The sequence below is a fragment of the Saimiri boliviensis genome, chromosome 1 (assembly GCF_048565385.1).
Source record: "Saimiri boliviensis isolate mSaiBol1 chromosome 1, mSaiBol1.pri, whole genome shotgun sequence".
Classification (NCBI taxonomy): domain Eukaryota; kingdom Metazoa; phylum Chordata; class Mammalia; order Primates; family Cebidae; genus Saimiri; species Saimiri boliviensis.
The window spans coordinates 31,161,133-31,180,211 of NC_133449.1; the positions used below are offsets into that span (position 1 = coordinate 31,161,133).

At 42.5% G+C, this 19,079-nt stretch overlaps 1 protein-coding gene across 2 annotated transcripts in view; it reads right to left on the minus strand.

Annotated features, from left to right (window-relative positions):
* The window catches only part of XDH (xanthine dehydrogenase), an 88,480-nt gene that overhangs the window by 55,859 nt on the left and 13,542 nt on the right, over nucleotides 1-19,079 (minus strand). For both annotated transcript variants that reach the window (XM_074395700.1, XM_003943979.3), the window contains 6 exons: nucleotides 16,806-16,932; nucleotides 15,906-15,967; nucleotides 5,477-5,545; nucleotides 5,061-5,147; nucleotides 3,751-3,892; nucleotides 526-618 (listed from right to left, as the gene is read on the minus strand). In XM_074395700.1, coding sequence (XP_074251801.1) covers nucleotides 526-618; nucleotides 3,751-3,892; nucleotides 5,061-5,147; nucleotides 5,477-5,545; nucleotides 15,906-15,967; nucleotides 16,806-16,932 — 580 coding nt within the window. The remainder of the gene's footprint in view (nucleotides 1-525; nucleotides 619-3,750; nucleotides 3,893-5,060; nucleotides 5,148-5,476; nucleotides 5,546-15,905; nucleotides 15,968-16,805; nucleotides 16,933-19,079) is intronic.

The following is a 19,079-nucleotide window of genomic DNA, read 5'->3' on the forward strand; positions in this document are numbered from 1 at the left end:
GAATCAGGACTCTCAGCTTCACATGGATAATTATGGCCCAGAGTGGCTGAGTGACTTAACCAATGTCACACAACTCATAAACGAGCCAGTACTCAAGCTTAGGCCTCTTGATCCTACAACCGATGTTCTTCCCTCTAAACCGGTAGCTCTGAACTCATTAAACTCATTGAACTCAGAATCTCTGGGGTGAAGTCCTAGCATTCTTTTCAAAAGCACTTAAGCACAGCCCCTACCTCCCCACCCCCACTTTAGAATCACATGAGTGATTCTGATGTGTAGCCAGAAATGAGAAAAATGACTGAAGATCCCATAGCCTCTTGTTGACTGGCACCCTACCATGGATGCTTAGCAGAGAAAAGGCAACGAATCGGGTCCCCTCCCACCTTTCCCTGTGCAAGGTGGGCTCCAGGAGAAGCAGGGGCAGCCAGAGCCAGTGAGGAGGCCACCCTGACACCTACCACTAACCTTGTGACCCATCCCCAGCCTCACAGCCCCTCCATGTGCTTGGAGTGAACCTCCCCTTACCCTCGGGTCCATGTTCTACTGAATTCAGCTCAGGGATCCAGGCTGGGCAGACAATCATAGGAAATAACATATTCTTAAACTTCATCTCGATACCTAGAAAGAAACAAGAAGCCCAGGTTGTAGGTCCATTGCTGTATCACCAGGGCAGGCCTTAGCAGCTTTTCCCACCATCTCACACAGGACACATGACACAGCCACAATCACAATATGCTCCCTGGTGACTGTAGGTGTTTGGTAATAGGAAACTCAGCAGAACATGGGTGGGATTAGTCTTTGGACTATCAGCCCGAAAACTATCTCAAAAAACTATCTGAATTCAAATGAAATGAGTTTGAATTCACTGAAGAGAGAGTGAGACAGAGAGAGAGAGAGAGAGAGAGAGAGAGAGAGAGTGTGTGTGTGTGTGTGTGTGTGTGTGTGTACAACATTAGAAAACACAAGAGGCCAGGCACAGTGGCTCACGCCTGTAATCCCAGCACTTTGGAAGGCCAAGGCGGGCAGATCACGAGGTCAGGAGTTTGAGACCAGCCTAACCAACATGGTGAAACCCCGCCTCTACTAAAAATACAAAAATTAGCTGGGTGTGGTGGTGTATGCCTGTAATCTCAGCTACTCAGGAGGCTGAGGCAAGAGAATCGCTTGAACCTGGGAAACAGAGGTTGCAGTGAGCCAAGATCAGGCTACTGCACTCCAGCCTGGGTGACAGAGCAAGACTCTGTCTCAAAAAAAAAAAAGAAAAAAAAGAAAAGAAAAGAAAACACAGGAAATCAAGGTATGTTAGGAACGCTTCTAAGCACTTTCCCTATTTTAACTTACTTCATCCTCACAACAACCCTATGAGGAACTCTGATTTTTCTGTTTACAGATGAAGATACAGAAAGATTAAGTTTCTCGCCCAAATCACACAGCTAAGAATAAGCAAATTTCACTACTGGAAGGATTATTCGTGTTGGGATATAATAGTAATAAAAACATGAAAGTTTAACATTAAAGCAGAAAGGGAAAATGGGTGGGAAAACTTCAAATCTGTCTTCCAGTCCCCACTATCTGCCTGAGTTCTTCAAGGTTTCTGGCTTGGTGGGGCCATACATCTGTGTGTGGTTTCTGGCCTTCCTGACTAAACGAGCCAGAAGCCTCCGTTAAACAAATGCGCCTCTGTTCCTTAGGCCTAGTTGGCTCAGCACCTCGCCCAGCCTTGCCAACAGAATATAGATGGAAAAGGTTAAAAAAGAAATACCTGTGACCTCCTTGCTCCACCCCCAACCCCAGGTGCTGCTCAGGATTTCTGAAGGGGGCCCTAGGCTTTGAGGGTCCCCAGATTGCAGAAATCCTCAAAGTTCCCTTCAGAAATCCTAAACAGCACCTGAATATCGGCTTCCAGGCCAAAGAATACAGATTGAGGCTGCAAGTCCTATCGTGATAAGGTTTTCTCTGTGTCTGCCTTCCCTCAACACCCTGCGTTGACTGGAGGTGGCTATGCTACTGGGGTATGCATAAGAGAGGAGGGAGTGGCACAGACAGAGGTGGTCTTGAGAAGTCATTCCTAATTGTGGAGCTTATGTAATCTTTGTAAATTCCTTTCTCTTGGAATCCAACTGGGCCCAGGCCATTGGATGACTCAGAGCAAGGAGCATGCAAGTGTGAAATGATCCCCTCCAGGCTGAGGTGGGGAACCCCTTGAGCCCATGAGTTTGAGGTGAGCTATGGTAGCATTGCACCACTGCACTTCAGCCTGGGCAACAGGGTGAGGCCTCGTCTTTGAGAAAAAAATGGAAGGACCTCCTAAGATTCCCCCAGCCACCTTAAATCAAGCTACACCTGGGCCACCCGAACCGTGAGTCCTGTTGAGCCATGGCCATCAAGATCACATTTCTTGAAGTGTGTCTCAGCCCACCCTGCTGTCTCAGTGTGTCACTAAACCACAGCTGGGGACTCTACCGTGTGTGTATGTGCTCACGAGGGCGGCGCCCACTCTGACTCCATAAGCACTGACCCAAGCCAGGCTCTCCTCTCTGTGGCTGAGGAGCCAACCAGAACCCAGGGCTTGGCAACTCCTTCAGGAACAAGGGCCAGGTGTCTCTGCCAAGCTGGACCTGACTGCTTAGAAGGATGGCATGCCCCCCGACAGCAGAAGTCCTCAGCTGGACTGTGGTTTCCTCCTTAGATCCTCACTAGGCTTGGGACCCAGCAAAGTAGAAATAGACCATGCCAGGTTTAGAAATCGATAGAGATTAGCAGAGGCCTGGGAACCTCTGCCATCTCTCCTCATCTCTTAAAGCACTGGGGCTGAGAGCTGCATATTCTGAGTCTCCCAGCATGTTTGAGTATTCTGGGCCTCACGTCCCAGGTGGTAGCACTGACAGGGCAGGTGGCCACAGTCCCAGGCAGCACAAACCGCCTACGATGACTGTTAGAGTCACACGTGATGGTGATAAAGTGGGTATAGGGGGGTGTACTTGAGATAGAGCTGCAAGCTGCAGATCATGTCCTTTGAAGAGAGCTCTCTTTGTTTGTTTGTTTGTTTGTTTGTTTCTTAAGTAAATGGATTGCTTAGAGAGGGAATAGGTTTCTTGGGGTGCTTATATATTAGATATAGCCAGGAGGTCAGCAAATGGTTATAGTGTAACTGCTATGCTACAGTCACACCTGGAGCTCTCCTCTTGTTTACCTTATCACATCATTCCCCAGAAGAAGTGGGATGGTAGGCTCAAGAAGATGACTTTTATGGAACCTCTAGTGTTCATCAGACACTAGCCTAGACACTGTGCTTGAATTACTTCTTCCTCCCTTAGACTAGAAGACCGTTGAGGGCAAGGAACCATGTCCAGTTGATCCTTGTCTCCCAAGCCCCTTCCAGAGTACCTGGCTTGGCACTCTAAAAAACTCAACTACATGCAAGAATCTCATTTTATACCCAAAACAATCCTTTAAGGAGTTATTAGTACCCCCATCTAAAAAACAGAACATGAGGGTAGACAAGGACAAGCAACTCTTTGGAGGTCACACATCCAGCAAGGAGCTGAGCCAGATCTGTGGGACTCCACAGCCAGAGGTCTTTGCAGGAACTGGAGTTTCCAGGGCTTTCTGGTGGGTTCCAGGTAGTCAGTGGGACAGAGGGATCGGGTGCAGAGGCAAGTAAGGACAGGGGGAGGTGAGGATGTGCAAGAGGACCTATCAACACCCCAGGCCCCTAGGCAGCCCCAGGGCAGCCTCCTCAGTCCTTACCAATCTCCGTGTTCCCCACCACCAGCTTGGCACCGGGGTACTCAGCCTTGAGGTCCAGCAGCTCCTTGAGGGTTGAGACCTGTATCCACGTCACACGCTCACCTTCAAATCGCAGCTGCTTCCGGGGAGTGTCTTTCAGCCTCTGGGAAATGTAGTTTTCTTACTACACTGTCTCCTCCTTCCTACTGTCATTCCCTTGATAAATTGCTTTAAGTCAGCAATGGGATGTTTTACTGACATTCAGAACAAAACTATCTATCAGGGAGAAGTAAGGGGAAGTAATATGTTCAGAGGCAGGAACTCAATTGGGACTATTAAATATATGCTTAGTCTTTACAAGACCTCCATGAAGGAGGCATTATAAGCCTCATTTTCACCGCTGAAAGAAGATCCTGAGGGTCAAGGAGGTTATGGGATCTGCTGAAGGTCACCTGCCATGAGGAGTCTCCAACAGACCTAGCTGAAAGCCCAGGCTTCTTGCAGTGCCCCATACTGTCTCCAGGGGTCACCAAGGACAAGGCATGAGAAGAGATGGAGGTCAGGAAGGTAGGAAGAAGTGTCTGTTACAAGGTGATGTCTAGGAAGGCTGGCTTTAGTGCTTGCAGGGTGACACTGGGCTGAACGAAGCCCTCAAATCAAACTGCTGGGTATTTTCAAAGTTTCACAGTCCAGAGAAAGATCTGCTGGTGGTTGGCTCCACAGCCATTCTCTCTGGCCTGTTGAAGCTACAAGGAAGTTTTCATGAGCACAACATCCTGAGAAGTGTGCACTTGAAAATTCCAAGTGGCTTGATTCTTTCACTCCCATAAATATTAGAGTGATGGTGATAAAGTGGGTGTGAGGGGGTGTCCTTAAGACAGAGCTGCAAGCCACAGGTCATGTCCTTTGAAGAGAGTTTTGTTTGTTTGTTTGTTTCTTAAATAAATGGATTGCTTATAGAAGGAATAGGTTTCTTGGGGTGCTTATATACTAGATATAGCCAGGAGGTCAACAAATGGTTATAGTATACCTGCTACACTACAGTGTGCCCAGAGAGCCAGTCCCTATCATCATGGGGCTTGCCATTTAGCAAGGAACACAGATATCAAATCAGTAACTGTAAGTGTGACACACATGAGCAGAAGTGCAGGGTCTGTGAGCACACGTAGCAGAGACTCAACCTAGTGGGGTGTCAGAAAATGGAAGGAAAATTTAAGCTGAAACCTAAAGGACAGGAAAGACACAAGTTCCCAGTGGGTATGAAAATAAAGCAGGTTTCCAGGGACTTGCAGTAGAGACTCTGCTGGACCTGTTCCTGAGGCATCACCTACCAGCAACTCAGGAGGAAAAATAGGCTCCTGGGTGGGATCCAGGGGCGTGAACTCCTCTGGTTTGAATAAAGATGGCGAGAGACTAACCTATGGGGAAAGAGAACAAGTAGGTGGTACAGTATCTCTTCCTTTCAAATGCCCAAGAGGACCAATTCAGCCTTTCCTTCCAGCAAGCTCGTTCCCAGCCCTACTGAAGGCTGCAAGAGGAGCAGGTAATCCCTGGGAAGCAGGAATGAGAGGGTCTCAGTTAGAGGACCCGGGGCTAACGTTCACTGTCACCATCCCCACAGTCTGCCATCACTGACTCACCATAGCATTCTTTTCCAGTCCCCACTGCCAGGGACATGAGCCTGTGCACCAACTTCTCTAAGTCTCAGATTACCCCCAAGCTTCCAGTGGGAGAAGAACTCACTTACCGAGTGGTCTTTCTTCTGGTTCATGCAGCAATTTGGATTGTTTCCATCTCCTCCGCAGCATCCACTATCCTAGAGAGACGATGAACATCTGCACAAGGGTATTTACAAAGAGTATTCACAGAAGCTAAGGAATCTAGATTATTAATATCTAGAGCACTCCAGCTCTGATGCCTGTCCCAGCATCAATAGCAGGAGTAACCTACCTGCCTATTGTGCAGAGTGGAGGCCTCCACTACATTCCCTCTTGCTTGGCTAACATAGATTAAACAACTCATGGATAAACAAATAGGAGGAACAAGGTCACTGGGTTTCAGGAACTTGTCTCCATAAAAACTAGGTCCTACTTTACCAAAACCTATCCTTTATGCCCATTTCTCTTCTTCAGTGCTGCTTCCTCAGGAAGCCTCTATGAGGGATATTCCCATTGGCTCTCTCAAGACTCAAGAAGCTTGACTTCTAGATCAGCAAGGTTCTAGGGGACTTGGCTGGTGTCTCCCAGTCTGGGGTCTCTGTGGGACTCTGCTGAGGATGTCCAAGATGGATGCTGGGCCCAGCTCCATGTCCAGCCAGTGTGCCCAATGGCCTCCCTGCTGCTTATTAGGCACTTCTTCCCAGAAAGGTAAACACTCTTCACACCTCACTGTGGGCCTGTTCTGGAGGAAGTATGCAGGTCACACCACCCAGCATCAGAGCACACACAGAGTCTAGAATCACTACCTCCCAGCACCGAGGCATTGCAGGGTGGTGGAGGACAGTGCTCAGCTGACTGATCTGCAGCTCAGGGCTTCAGGAGACCGAGTGCTGGAGTTGTGCTGAGATGAAAAAGTAGAGAAAACTTATAGGCTCTGCCCCAGGCACTCTTATGGGGCAGTCAATTTCTGAAAAAGCAGGCTGGGAGCAGTCCTTCTGCATTTGGCCACAGGAGACACCATGCCATGCTGGCATTTCCCAGAAGCTGTGTCACAACCCAATGTCTTTCCCAAGAAAGTGCTCACAGGGCTGGGACACTGGAAGTGTGATCTTGGACAACTTGTAAGCAGGCAGGAGATGGCATCAGGAGAGAAACCCTCCACCCCCCTCACCACCTGCACATGCATACTGCTCCATGTGCAGACTTCCTGCATTCATGGCTCCAGCACTGGGTGCCAGACCTGCTCCATCCATTCTGAGCCTCCCTACAGCCAGCAACCTTGCATTTCCATTCTATATTTAGACAGAAAGCAAGGAAAAAGGAGAGGTTTCTTAGTGCCTCTTCTCATCTTTCTTCTTGGAGAAGGAGTGAAACAGGGAAATGCCCCAGCCCTACCTGAAGTGGAAGGTCCTGCATCCCACTCACCTGGCCCTTCTGAGGAAGAACATATTTCACAGAAGGACCTTTTCCAGACAAAGTGCCGCCTCATTATCACCTAGATCTATTTTCTTGATAATTCATTGGTGCGTTAATGACATAAATTACTGTGATGTGCAATCATGCGTCACTGCCCTCAAGATCTATCGAGATTGGATAAGACTTAATTTTCTCATCCCCACCCTCCTGAGATTCCTAGTTTACTAAATAGAAGACTTCTGGGCTGGTGAATTTAAAAAAAAAAAAATTTTTTTTGAAAGTGGTTTAAGGTTCACAGAAAAAAACTCAGTGGAACATGTAGAGAATTCCCAAATATCCCCTATCCCAACACACACACACATACACACAATCTTCCTCACTTTAACATCATCAAAAGTGGACCCACACTGACACATCACTATCACCCAAAGTCCATAATTTACATGAAGATTCACTCTTGGTGTTGTACATTCTATTGGTTTTGACAAATGCATGATGAAACATGTCCACTCATGGTATCTTACGGAATAGAGTTATACTGCCCTAAAAGACTTCTGTGCCCTGCCTATTCATCCCTCTTTCCCCTAATTACTAGCAACCACTAATCTTTTTACTGCCTCCATAGTTTTGTCTTTTCTAGAATTTGATAGAATTCATATCATACAATATGTAGCTTTTTAAGATTGACTTCCCCCTAGACCCCCAATCCCCCAACAGACTCCAGTGTGTGATATTCCCTTCCCTGTGTCCATAGCGGGGGGTGGGGAGGTTTGGGAATGATAACATGGGGAGAAATGCCTGATGTAGGTGACAGGGGGATGGAGGCAGCAAACCACCATGGCGTGTGTGTACCTATGCAACAATCCTGCAAGTTTGCACATGTATCCCAGAACTTAAAGTATAATTTAAGAAAACAAAGAATAAGCAAAAACCGTATTAGTAAAGACAAGGGAATAAGTGAAGTCCTTACAGGAGATACTTTATTCCTGAGGTATTTGAGCTAAAATATCTAGATGAGAAAAGACCTTATTAAATTAACTTCATTTTTTAAAAATGTGCATGTAATTGCCTCAATGCATAGATTCACTTTTACTGGACCATACTTACCCATATAGAAAAAAATATATTATTTCTAAATCCATCCTTTTTATGTTTTAAGAAGCAAAACATTACCTCATTTCTGAAAGAGATGATATCAAATATTTTTAGCATACCATTGACTAGCATATGTTTTGACTGTTCTTGAAATGATTATATGTAGTTTTGTTATGAAGAATCATATACTTTTTAGCTTTACTTATTTTAGCACAATTGTTTAATACATTTGTGTTACATACAGCATAGGAAGTTTATTTTTTTACCTAGTATGTCTTAATCAAGTTAATGAAATAAAAGCCACTATTACAGATATATATGTATGATTCAAAAATGATTATAACTACAATAAACCAAACAATTAGGTATTATTTTAAAAATTGACTTCTTTTACTTAGTAATAGTAATTAAGGTTTGTCTATGTCTTTTTATAGGTTGACAGCTCCTTCCTTTTTGGCACTGAATAACATTCCATTATTTGGATGTTCTACAGCTCATCTATTCACCTATTGAAAGACATCTTGGTTGCATCTAAGTTTTGGCAATTATGAGTAAGGCTGTTTCAAGCATTTCTGTAGGGGTTTTCATGTGGCAGTAAGTCTTAAATTTATTTGAGTCAATTCCAAAGAGTGTGATTGCTGAGTTGCATGGTAAAACATGTTTAGTTTTGTAAGAAACTGCCAAACTGCCTTCCTCAGTGGTTGTGCCATTTGCATTCTCACAAGCAATGAATGAGAGTTCCTGTTGCTTCACATCCTCACCAGAATCTGATGTTGTCAGTGTTTTGAACTTGACCATTCTAATGAAGTGTGGTGGTATTTCGTTGTTCTTTTAATTTGCAATTCCCTAATGCCATATGATGTTGAACTTATATGCTCTCTGACAATCCATATAACTTCTTTGGTGAGGTAGCTGTGCAGGTCTTTTACCCATTTTTTAAATTGAGCTGTTCATTTTCTTATTGCCAAGTTTTCTAAGTTCTTTGTATATTTGGATAAGTTCTTTATAAGATGTGTCTTTTGCAATCATTTTTCTCCCAGTGTATGGCTTGTCTCCTCACTCTTCTCTTATTAAATTTTAATGAAGTCCAACTTATAATTATTTATTTTATGAATCATGCCTTTGGTGCTGCATCTAAAATGTCATTATCATTTCAAGGTCATCTAGGTTTTCTCCTATGTCATCTTCTAGGAGTTTTATTGTTTTACATTTAGGTTTATGATTCATTCTGAGTTAATTTTGAGAAGGCTATAAAGTCTGTGTCTAAATTCTTTTTTTTTTTTTTTTTTTTTTTTGTAGATGGATGTCCTGTTGTTGCAGCATCATTTGTTAAAAAGACTATCATTGCTCCATTGTATCACCTTTTCTTCTTTGTGAAAGATCAGTTGATTATATTTATATTGGTCTATTTCTGGGCTCTCTATCCTGTTCCATTGATCTCTTTTCAATTCCTTTACAGATACTACACTGTCTTGATAACTGCAGCTTTATAGTAAATCTTGACATTGGGTAGTGTCAGTCCTCTGACTTTGTTCTCTGTTCTCCATCAATATTGAGTTGGCTATTCTGTGTCTTTTTCCTCCCCATGTAAACTTTAGGATGAATTTGTTGATGGTCACAAAATAACTTACTGGGATTTTTATTGGGATTGCCCTGAGTCTACAGTTGGGAACAACTGATATCTTGACATATTCGGTTTCCTATCCATGAAAAAGAATGTCTCTTCATTTATTTAGTTCTTTGGTTTTGTTCATCAGAGTTTTTCTCACATAAATTTTGTATACACTTTTTAGATTTTTACGTAAGTATTTCATTTGTTGGGGAGTACTAATGTAAAACGTAAATGATAATGTGTTTTGAATTTCAAGTTCTACTTATTCATTGCTGTTATGTAGGAAAGTGATTAACTTTTGTATTACCTCTGATTCTATCTTCTGGAAGAGATTGTAGACAATTGGCATAATCTCTTTTTTAAATGTTTGGTAGGATTTACCAGTGAACCTATCTGGGCTTGGTGCTTTCTGTGTTAAAGCTATTAATTACTGATTTAATTTATTCAATAGTTATAGGCATATTCAGATTATCTATTTCTTTTGTATGAGTTTTGGTAGCTTACATCTTTCAAGGAATTGGTTTATGCCATCTAGGTTATCAGGTGTGTGAGCATAGAGCTGTTCTTAATATTCCTTTATTATCCATTTAATGTATGTGAGATCTATACTGAGATCCTGTTATTTTGATATTAGCAATTTGTATCTTCTCTTTTTTTCTTAGTTAGCCTAGCAAGAGGTTTATTAATTTTATTAATCTTTTTGAGGAACCAATTTTCAGTTATGTTGATTTTCTCTACTGATTGCATATTTTCAATGAAATTAATTTCTGCTCCAAATTTTATTTTTCTTCAGCTTACTTTGAATTTCATTTGCCTTTTTTTCTAGCTGTCTAAAGTGGGAGCCTAGATTACTGATTTTATTTTATATGGTGTTTTATTTTTATTTATTTATTTATTTTTTGAGATAGAGTCTCACTCTGTCACTCAGGCTGGAGTACAATAACACATTCTGGGCTCACTGCAACCTCCGCCTCCTGGGTTCAAGCAATTCTCCTGCCTCAGCTTCCTTAGTAGCTGGGATTACAGGATCATGCCACCACATCTGACTAATTTTTGTATTTTTAGTAGAGATGGGGTTTCACCATGTTGGTCAGGCTGGTCTCGAACTCCTGACCTTGTGATCTGCCTGCCATGGCCCCCCAGAGTGCTGGGATTACAGATGAGCCACTGACCCCAGTGGATTATAGATTTTAAATCTTCCTTTCTAATTTATGCACTCAATACTATACTTTCCCTCTAACCATTGTTTTCACTTCATCTTAGAAATTTTGATAAGTTTTTTTTTCAACTTCATTTAATTCAAAATATTTTAAAATTTCCCTCAAGATTTTCTCTTTGACCCTTGTGTTATTTTGAATTGTGTTGTTTAATCTTCAAGCATTTGGGGGTTTTCCAGCTATCTTTCTGTTATTTATGTCTAGTTTAATTTCATTTTCATTTGAAAGCAAACATTATATGATTTCTATTCATGTAATTTAAATTTGTAAATGTGTGTTTCATAGCACAGAATGTGGTCCACCCAGGTGAATGCTCCACGTGAGCTTGAAAAAAATGTCTTTTATGCTGTTTTTGGCTAAAGTAGTCTATAAATGTCAATTATATCCAATTAATTGATGTTGCCATTGAGTCCAGCTATGTTCCTACTGATTTTTGGCCTAGTACATCTGTCCATTTCTGATATAAGGGTGTTGAAATCTTCACATATAATAATAGATTCATCTGTTTGTCCCTGCAGTTCTATCGGATTTGTCTTATGTATTTTGAAGCTCTGTTGTTAGGTGCATACACATTAAGGATTGTTACGTCTTCTTGGAGTATTGATTCCTTTATTATTTTTAATGACCTTCTTTTTCCCTGATAACTATTCTTGATCTGAAATTTGCTCTGTCCAAAATTAATATGCTACTTCCACTTCCTTTTGATTAGTATATCATGATCTACTTTTCTTCATCTACTTAGTTTTAATCTATCTGTGTCTTTTTATTTAAAGTAGGTTTCTTGTAGACAACATATAGCTGAGTCTTGTTAGTTTCATCTCCTCTAACAATCTGTCTTTTAAAGGGTATATTTAGATCATTGACATTTAAGGTGATCATTGATACAGTTGGATTAGGATCTATCATAGTTGTTATTGTTTTCTATTTACTGCCCTTGTTCTTTGTTCCTAGTTTTGTCTTTCACACATTTTCTAACTTCTGTGGTTTCAACTGAGCATTGTATATAATTCCATCTCCTCTCTTTTCACAAAATGTCAATTATACTTCATTTTAAACTTTTTTTTCTGGTAGTTGCCCTAGGGTTTGCAGAATACATTTATAACTAATCCAAGTCTACTTTTAAATAACACTATGCCACTTCACAGATAGTGATAGTATCTTAACAATAACAAAGTATTTCTAATTTTCCTCTTGTTTATTTTATCATTGCTGTTATTCATTTTACTTATACATAAGCACATATACATACACATGCATACATAAACAAATACATTGTTGCTATGAATATCTTGAACAAATTTCTATCTGCTAGACCAATTAAGATTAAGGAAAATAAAAGATTTTATTTTACCTTTACTTATTCATTCTCTGATGCTCTTCCTTTCTTTATGTAGACCTGAGTTTCTGGCCTACATCATTTTCCTTCCCTTTGAAGAACTTCTTTTAACATTTCTTGCAAGACAGGTCTACTGGCAACAAATTCTCTCTAGTTTTGTTTATCTGAGAAAGTATTTCTCACTGGCTTTTGAGGATACTTTTGGAGGCAACAGAATTGTAGATGCTTTGGTTTTTTTCTTTCAATACATTAAGTACTTCACTCCATGCTTCTTGCTTGCATGGTTTCTGGGAAAAGTCAGACATAATTTTATGTTTGCTTTTCTATAGGTAAGGGGTGTTTTCCTCTGGCTTCTTTTAAGTCATTTTCTTTATCTTGATTTTTTGAAGTTTGAGCCCCACCTGGCCTGGGGCTCAGTTAACTGCATGTATGAGCACGCAGGCCTGGGGCTCAGTCAGCTCCTGCACGTTGAAAACCTTGGTCTCTGTTCCTCTCAGGTGTGATTCTGCCTGCAAAAACTAAAAACTTTACCTTCTTCTTCAAGCCTTTGACTCCTGGGATCTTCAGATAATTTGGGGAGTTTGGAACCCACCCTACTCTATTAGGGGGTGCTACGCTGCAGGTCTATTTTCATGCAGTCTCCCTGACCCAGGACGTTTTCGAGGATGAGACAAAGGAAAGTTTTTTGGGGGTTTTGTTTTTTGGTATTTATCCTGATTGCTGTTCTCTGAATTTCCTGGCTCTGTGGTTTAAAGTCTGACATTAATTTTGGGAAATTCTCAGTCATTATTATTTCAAATATTGCTTCTTTTTCTTTTTCTTCTTCTTCTGATATTTCCATTACATATATGTTATATCTTTTGTAGTTATCACACAGTGCTTATTTGTTTCTGTTCTGTTTCTATTCACTCCCTTTTCTCTTTTTTTTTTTTTTTTTTTGGTTTTGAAAGTTTGCATTGTCATATACTCAAGCTCAGAGCTTCTTTTCTCAGCCATGTCCAGTCTATTAATGAGCCCAACAAAGGTAGTCTTCAATTTGTTATAAGTATTTTCAATCTCTAGCATTTCTTTTTCATTCTTTCTCAGAATTTCCATTATCTGCTTACATTATACGTCTGTTCTAGTATGTTATCTATTTTTTCCATTAAAGCTCTTAGAATACTAACCATAGCTTTATGAAATTCCTCATTTGTAATTCCAATATTCCTGCCCTATCTGATTCTGGTTCTCCTGTTTGTTCAATCTCTTCAAATTTTGTTTGCCTTTGACTATGCCTTATAATTTGCGGTTGAAAGGTGGACACGATGTACTACCTAAAAGGACCTGATATAAATAGGCCTTTAGTTAATGTATTGGTAAGACATGAAGGAGAAGTATCCTGTAGTCCTAGGATTAGTCTCAGTCTTTTGGTGAGCTTGTGACCCTGGCCTGTGAACTTCACAAGTGCGTCTCAGGTTGTTGTTTTTTTTCCCTTCATTTGGTGGGACAGGATGGCTGGAGGCAGCTGGACTTGCGTATTTCCACAGGTGAAAGACTAGAGTCCTGAAGTTGCATATTTGCCCTTCCTGGGGCAGGTTAGGCTCTAATATAACCTCAGAAGTTTAGGCTGTGTTAAAATAATTTCTCCTGAGGGCAGGCCTTCTCAAGAAGAGCAGAATGCTCTGGCATATTTCAAAATGGTTTCTTTTCCCACTCCCTATCAGAAACACAAGGGGATTTTTCTCCAACATTTACTGTGAGGACCTAGTAGAACTCTTGGAGGTAAAACTCACAAAAGTGCAGAGCACCCCTTGCCTCCCCCTGGAGTTTATAGCCCTGTTATGCCTCCAGTAATTCATCAGTTAGTATTTACATTTCCTACCCTGGTAAAGGTTTCTGCAAAAGTTTCTGATTTTGTGTGTCTGCTCTGATATGTTGTGCTGTCTCTCACAATGAGTTGTCCTTGATCTCATTCCTCTAATGGATCTGAAGACAATTGTTGATTCTTCAGTTTGTTCAGCTTTTTTCTTCTTGTTTAGATGAAATAAAGACTCCTAAGCTGCTTACATGCCAGACCAGAAACTGGAAGTCTTGCTTGTTCCTGTTTAATAGCTCCTCCATTTCTTTCCTTGCTGCCAGATAAACATGGTCACTTCTTGCTGTGAGCAGTGTGCCCACCTCTAGCTGACCCTCCACATGCTTTCTAGTGTGTGCTATGGACAGGAAAACTAGACAATCGAGTTTGTTAGAGCTGTGTGTAAAATAACAGTAAAAAGGCTCTGAGGAAACATCTCGGGGACCTCTGATGAGTAACGTGCATTAGCTTCTGAGCACCTTTTGTGTGTCAGGCATTTTGGCTGCTCTGAGCTCTCAGCCTTGCTTTGCTCTATACTGCTGGGTAGCTGAATTGAGGGAGGTAAGTGCTGCATGATGAAATTGGGGAGCCATTTCAACATCAGGAAAGGAAGGCAATTGCTATACTCAAAAATCCTTCTGTTTTGAAAAACTAAGAGGACTGGTTACATTATATGACTTTTAGTAGGTTCTTATGAAGTAAATAGAGGCAAGATTAACAATCTTCGATTCTCAGAAAACACTGAGTAACTTATGAAGATTACATAGTGGCTAATGGAAGAAATGTATCAGCATTGTAATTTAAGGTTGCCATTTATTGAATAACTGAAATGTGTCAGGCATTGTTCTAAAAGCTTTACAAGAAGAACTTAATTTTTATAAACACAGTGAGGTAGACAGTCTAAGGTAATCACCTAATAAGATCACCATTTTATTAGGTTGGTGCAAAAGTAATTGCAGTTTTTCTTTTCATACTTTTAATGACAAAACCACAGTTACTTTTGCACCAACCTGATAGAAATAAGGAGACTTACCTAAGGTCATGCATCAATTAAGTAATGGAATGGAATTTGAACCCAGGTCTGCAGAATCTGAATTTGTACTTTCAGTCATTTTCATTTAAGTCCACTCTTGCTAATACTTCAGCAGCAGCAGCATTAATCAGAGTGTGGTGTTTTCCATACTTACAAGGTCCTGTCTCCATTTCCACCTCCCCCCACCCTTCTTGGATTATATGGACACAACTCTCTTTTGCATGATGTGCCAACCCTAAAGGTGAGTGAAAAGCAAAGGAGTCTGTAACTCCCCTGGACCCAGGATCAAATTGAAATGAGATGATTTGATCGGAGTCAGTATTAACTTGACGCAATTGGGAAGTCAGGTATAGCCTGGGGGGATATTAAGCCAAGAAAGGAGGTGCCAGCTTTCTGCCTTCCTTGCCAGATGCCAGGTGGGTGTCTGTGTTTATATAATCAATGCCCACACACCCAGCTGTGGCTTCTCACTCAGAGTTAATAGGAACACTGCAGGGGTTCACAAACTATCTGGAGGTCTAATTACTAGCTTCATAAGCCCAAAAGAGTGCCAACCACAGAAAGCAGCCAGGAGAGGGAAGGGGGAGAAATGCAAGTGCTAAGCAAGGCTGGGTTGTTAGTAAATGCTACATGCAGCACCTGTGCTGTGGGCTGAGCCTCCCGGTCTCCAAGGAAAGCTGCCAAGCCCAAAGGCACTGGAGGAAGCTAGTTCTCGGACGATGAACCTCTTCCAGGAAGCAGGTCTCCAGATCATTACTGGGAGAAAGTCCCATGCTATTCATAAGAACCCTTCCCTGAATAAGAATGGCAGACTCTACTCCCCATGCCAGATGTCCCCAGAGGGAAGACTTACTAACTGGCCGTCTTATCATCCTTGTTTGTAGACCAGAGGCCCTTGGTCTCCCTCCCGGCAGTGATTTCTGAGTGTTGCTGGTTTGGGAGCAGAGACACTGATGTTCTTGGGTCTCCACTTACCCTGGCAAAGGTCCGGAAGCCCTGGAGGATGGCTCTGTAGCCTGTACAGCGGCACAGATTTCCTGTGGGTCAAGGAAAAAGCTGCAATGTCAGTGCAGGCCCCTGGGATGGGTGAGGGGTTTGTGACTTTGCTCCCAGCCTAGTTGGGTGCTTTCTTTACCAGGCTACATTCTGTTACCTCTGTCTGGAGGGCCTCTTGACCTTCTCCTATCCTGACTTCAGAAGGCCTATCATGACTTCAGGGAGTCATTCCTAGAATGGAAACCTTCCTGGAATGCCCAGACTGAGCCAGGTGCCTCTCCCTAAGTGCTCCCACAGTGGTTGGTCATAGCTTTACCAGTTAGCCTATTGGACTACATTATAAACTCTCTTCTTCTTCAGACTGTGAACTTTTTGAGAGCAGAGACTATGTCTTTCATCCCAAAATAACTGAATACATGATGAAAATGGTGAATAGATAGGGAGGCTTCTCTATTCAATTCAGAGAAACAGAAACATAGGTGGTATTTGCCATGCAGAATCCTGTTTTGGTGAAAACTAAGAGGGAAGGAAGTCATATCATTAGCCCCTGAGGAGTTTTTCGAAGGACGTCTTCCTGCACCAGCCACACACTGCCAACCCCACTCCAATACTGGGGGCAGGCAGACAGACACCTCAAGAAGATTAACCCAAAGGCAAGAGACCCCAGGAGTTCTCCACAGCAACCAGGAGTTCTCCCAACTAAGAGAGGGTTGGCTTTCTAGCAGATCTTAGCCACCACATTGCGGGCGGCGGGGGGCGGGATTCTGAGTTCTTCCTCCAAAGGGTAGTCCCTCATGCTCCACTCCCTGGCACTGGTCCTGACCTCCGCAGGGCCTCGTTTGTCGTTCCACCTCCTAGGCTGTGCCTGAAGACCCATACCTTGGAAAGCATTCTCAATCTCCTCGATGGTGGGCTCAGGCTGATTCCGGAGCAGTGTGTACATGCTCATGACGATGCCGGGGGTGCAGAACCCGCACTGGGAGCCATGGCTTTTGGCAATTCTCTCCTAAAAGGAACAAAGGACATAGACACCTGGGATGGCAGAACCCTCCCAGGCTCCTCACAGGACTTGACTGGAGCCAGCCCATGTTGAGAGACAATGGTGGGGGTGGGGGGTAGCAGTCACCGCCCAGAGTCAAGCTCCAGTGTCATCATTGACCAACTGTGACCTTGGCCAGGTTCTCCCCCCATCTGCATGATGAGGATCATCCTCGTACTTACCTCTAGAGCTGTGATGAGGATTAACTGAGATAATTCATGTAAAACCCTTAACACTGTACCTGCATATAGCAGGCAGTCAGGCAATGTTAGCTATGTCTAGGAAGGTCCTTTCAAAGAACGGTGACTATCAGAACCAGAAGGCAGCTTCTGAATGGATTGGGTGTGACATATGAGAGAAACGCTCAAAGGCGATGTCTAGATTTTTGTCTTGAGCAATTGGGTGGATGGCTTTGCCATTGACTCAGATGGAAGAAGACTGGGGAAAGAAGCCATTAGGAGAAGAGTAGGGTTTTCTTAAGTTTGAGATTAGACATCCGTACTGAGATGTCAAGTAGGCAACTGGAAAAGTAAGTCCAACTTCTGAGGTGAGGTCAAAGCTGAAGTTGTAAATACAAGTGGCATTGGCATGTGAACAACATCAAACTCATGCAGGGAGAGTGTATGGATGAAGAAGCTCAAGGATCAGGGAACTGCAGTGACTAGAGACTGAGCAGAGAAGGAGCCAGCATGGAGAGAGAAGGAAAAGCCAGAACCACAGTGTCACAGAAACCAAGTAAAGCAACCAAATGGACAAGAAGTGGAAACTGGCTCTGCAGCATGTTTGTAGCCAAAATAAGAGCATTAGGAATAAGAACCTGTACCATTGGACAGGGAGATCTTAGGCTGATTATACAGATATGACCTGATATGGTTTGACTGTATCCTCACCCACATCTCATCTTGAATTGTAGCTCCCATAATTCCCACATGTTGGGAGAGAGACCCTGTGGGAGATAACTGAATCATGAGGGTGGTTTCCCCCATCCTGTTCTCATGGTAGTGAATAAGTCTTATGAGATCTGATGGGTTTCCATTTTTGCTTAGCTCTCATTTCTCTCTTATTTATCACCATGTAAGATGTGACTTTCAGCTTCTGCCATGATTGTGAGGCCTCCCCAGCCACGTGGAATTGAGTCCATTAAACTTCTTTTTCTTTATAAATTACCCAGTCTTGGGTATGTCTTTATCAATAGTGTGAGAATGGACTAACACCTGACTCCTGTGTTTAAACTATTCATTCTTTCTTTCATCTGTTGTTTCAAAGAAAATAACAAGCCTCAATTAACCTTCTCACATCTCTTTCAGGTTGGACAAGTTTGGTAATTTCCCCTTTTCCTGCCTAAGAAACAAATCTATAGATGGGAAGCAATGCCACCCACACCTAGTTGACCTCACACGACTGGCCCAAATGCCATTCCAAGGAATAGAATCTGCCACTCTGCAGGAGGATCTGGCTCCATGATGTCATGAAAGATGCCCAAGGAAGACATGATTGCCTGAATGACATGTTTCCTCAAATAATCAAGGGAGAATTAAGACCTGGACCAAGGTCTGGTAACTTCTATTATAATCTCCCAAAGAGCCCAAGTTTCCTCAAACAAAATGCTTTGGGGACAATGGCCTTTCCTTCCAACAGGGCTCTACTCTTCTTTCTTTCCACTTGGCCTAAGAGCATCCTGATTATCTCCCCAAACCCCCCAGATTATTACTGCCCACTCTTTCCAAAAGTGTTTCTGATTTCAATGCATTTTCAGGTGGTCTGATATCATCAAGGAAAAAGTCTTGCTCAGGCATTAAATCTCTGTTATCTTATTTAGCACTTGTTAACCTCCATTCTAACGAAGGTAAAGGCCTAGCAGTTCACAACTGGACTATCTGTGGGTGGGAGGTAAGGAGTGCAGAATTACCATTGCAGGGAGTAGATGAGCTTTTAAATAAGGGCACAGAGAATTAAAATTCAAATCTGGGGGAGGCTGGGGATTTTCTAAACACACTCTGGAACAAAGTGAGGAAGCTCTCATGCATCTCTTCCTCCAAGTTCTAATGCAAATGGCCTGGGCTAGCCACCAGATTCAGTTGACCTCTTGGGTCCCTTGAGACCATGCAATGTTA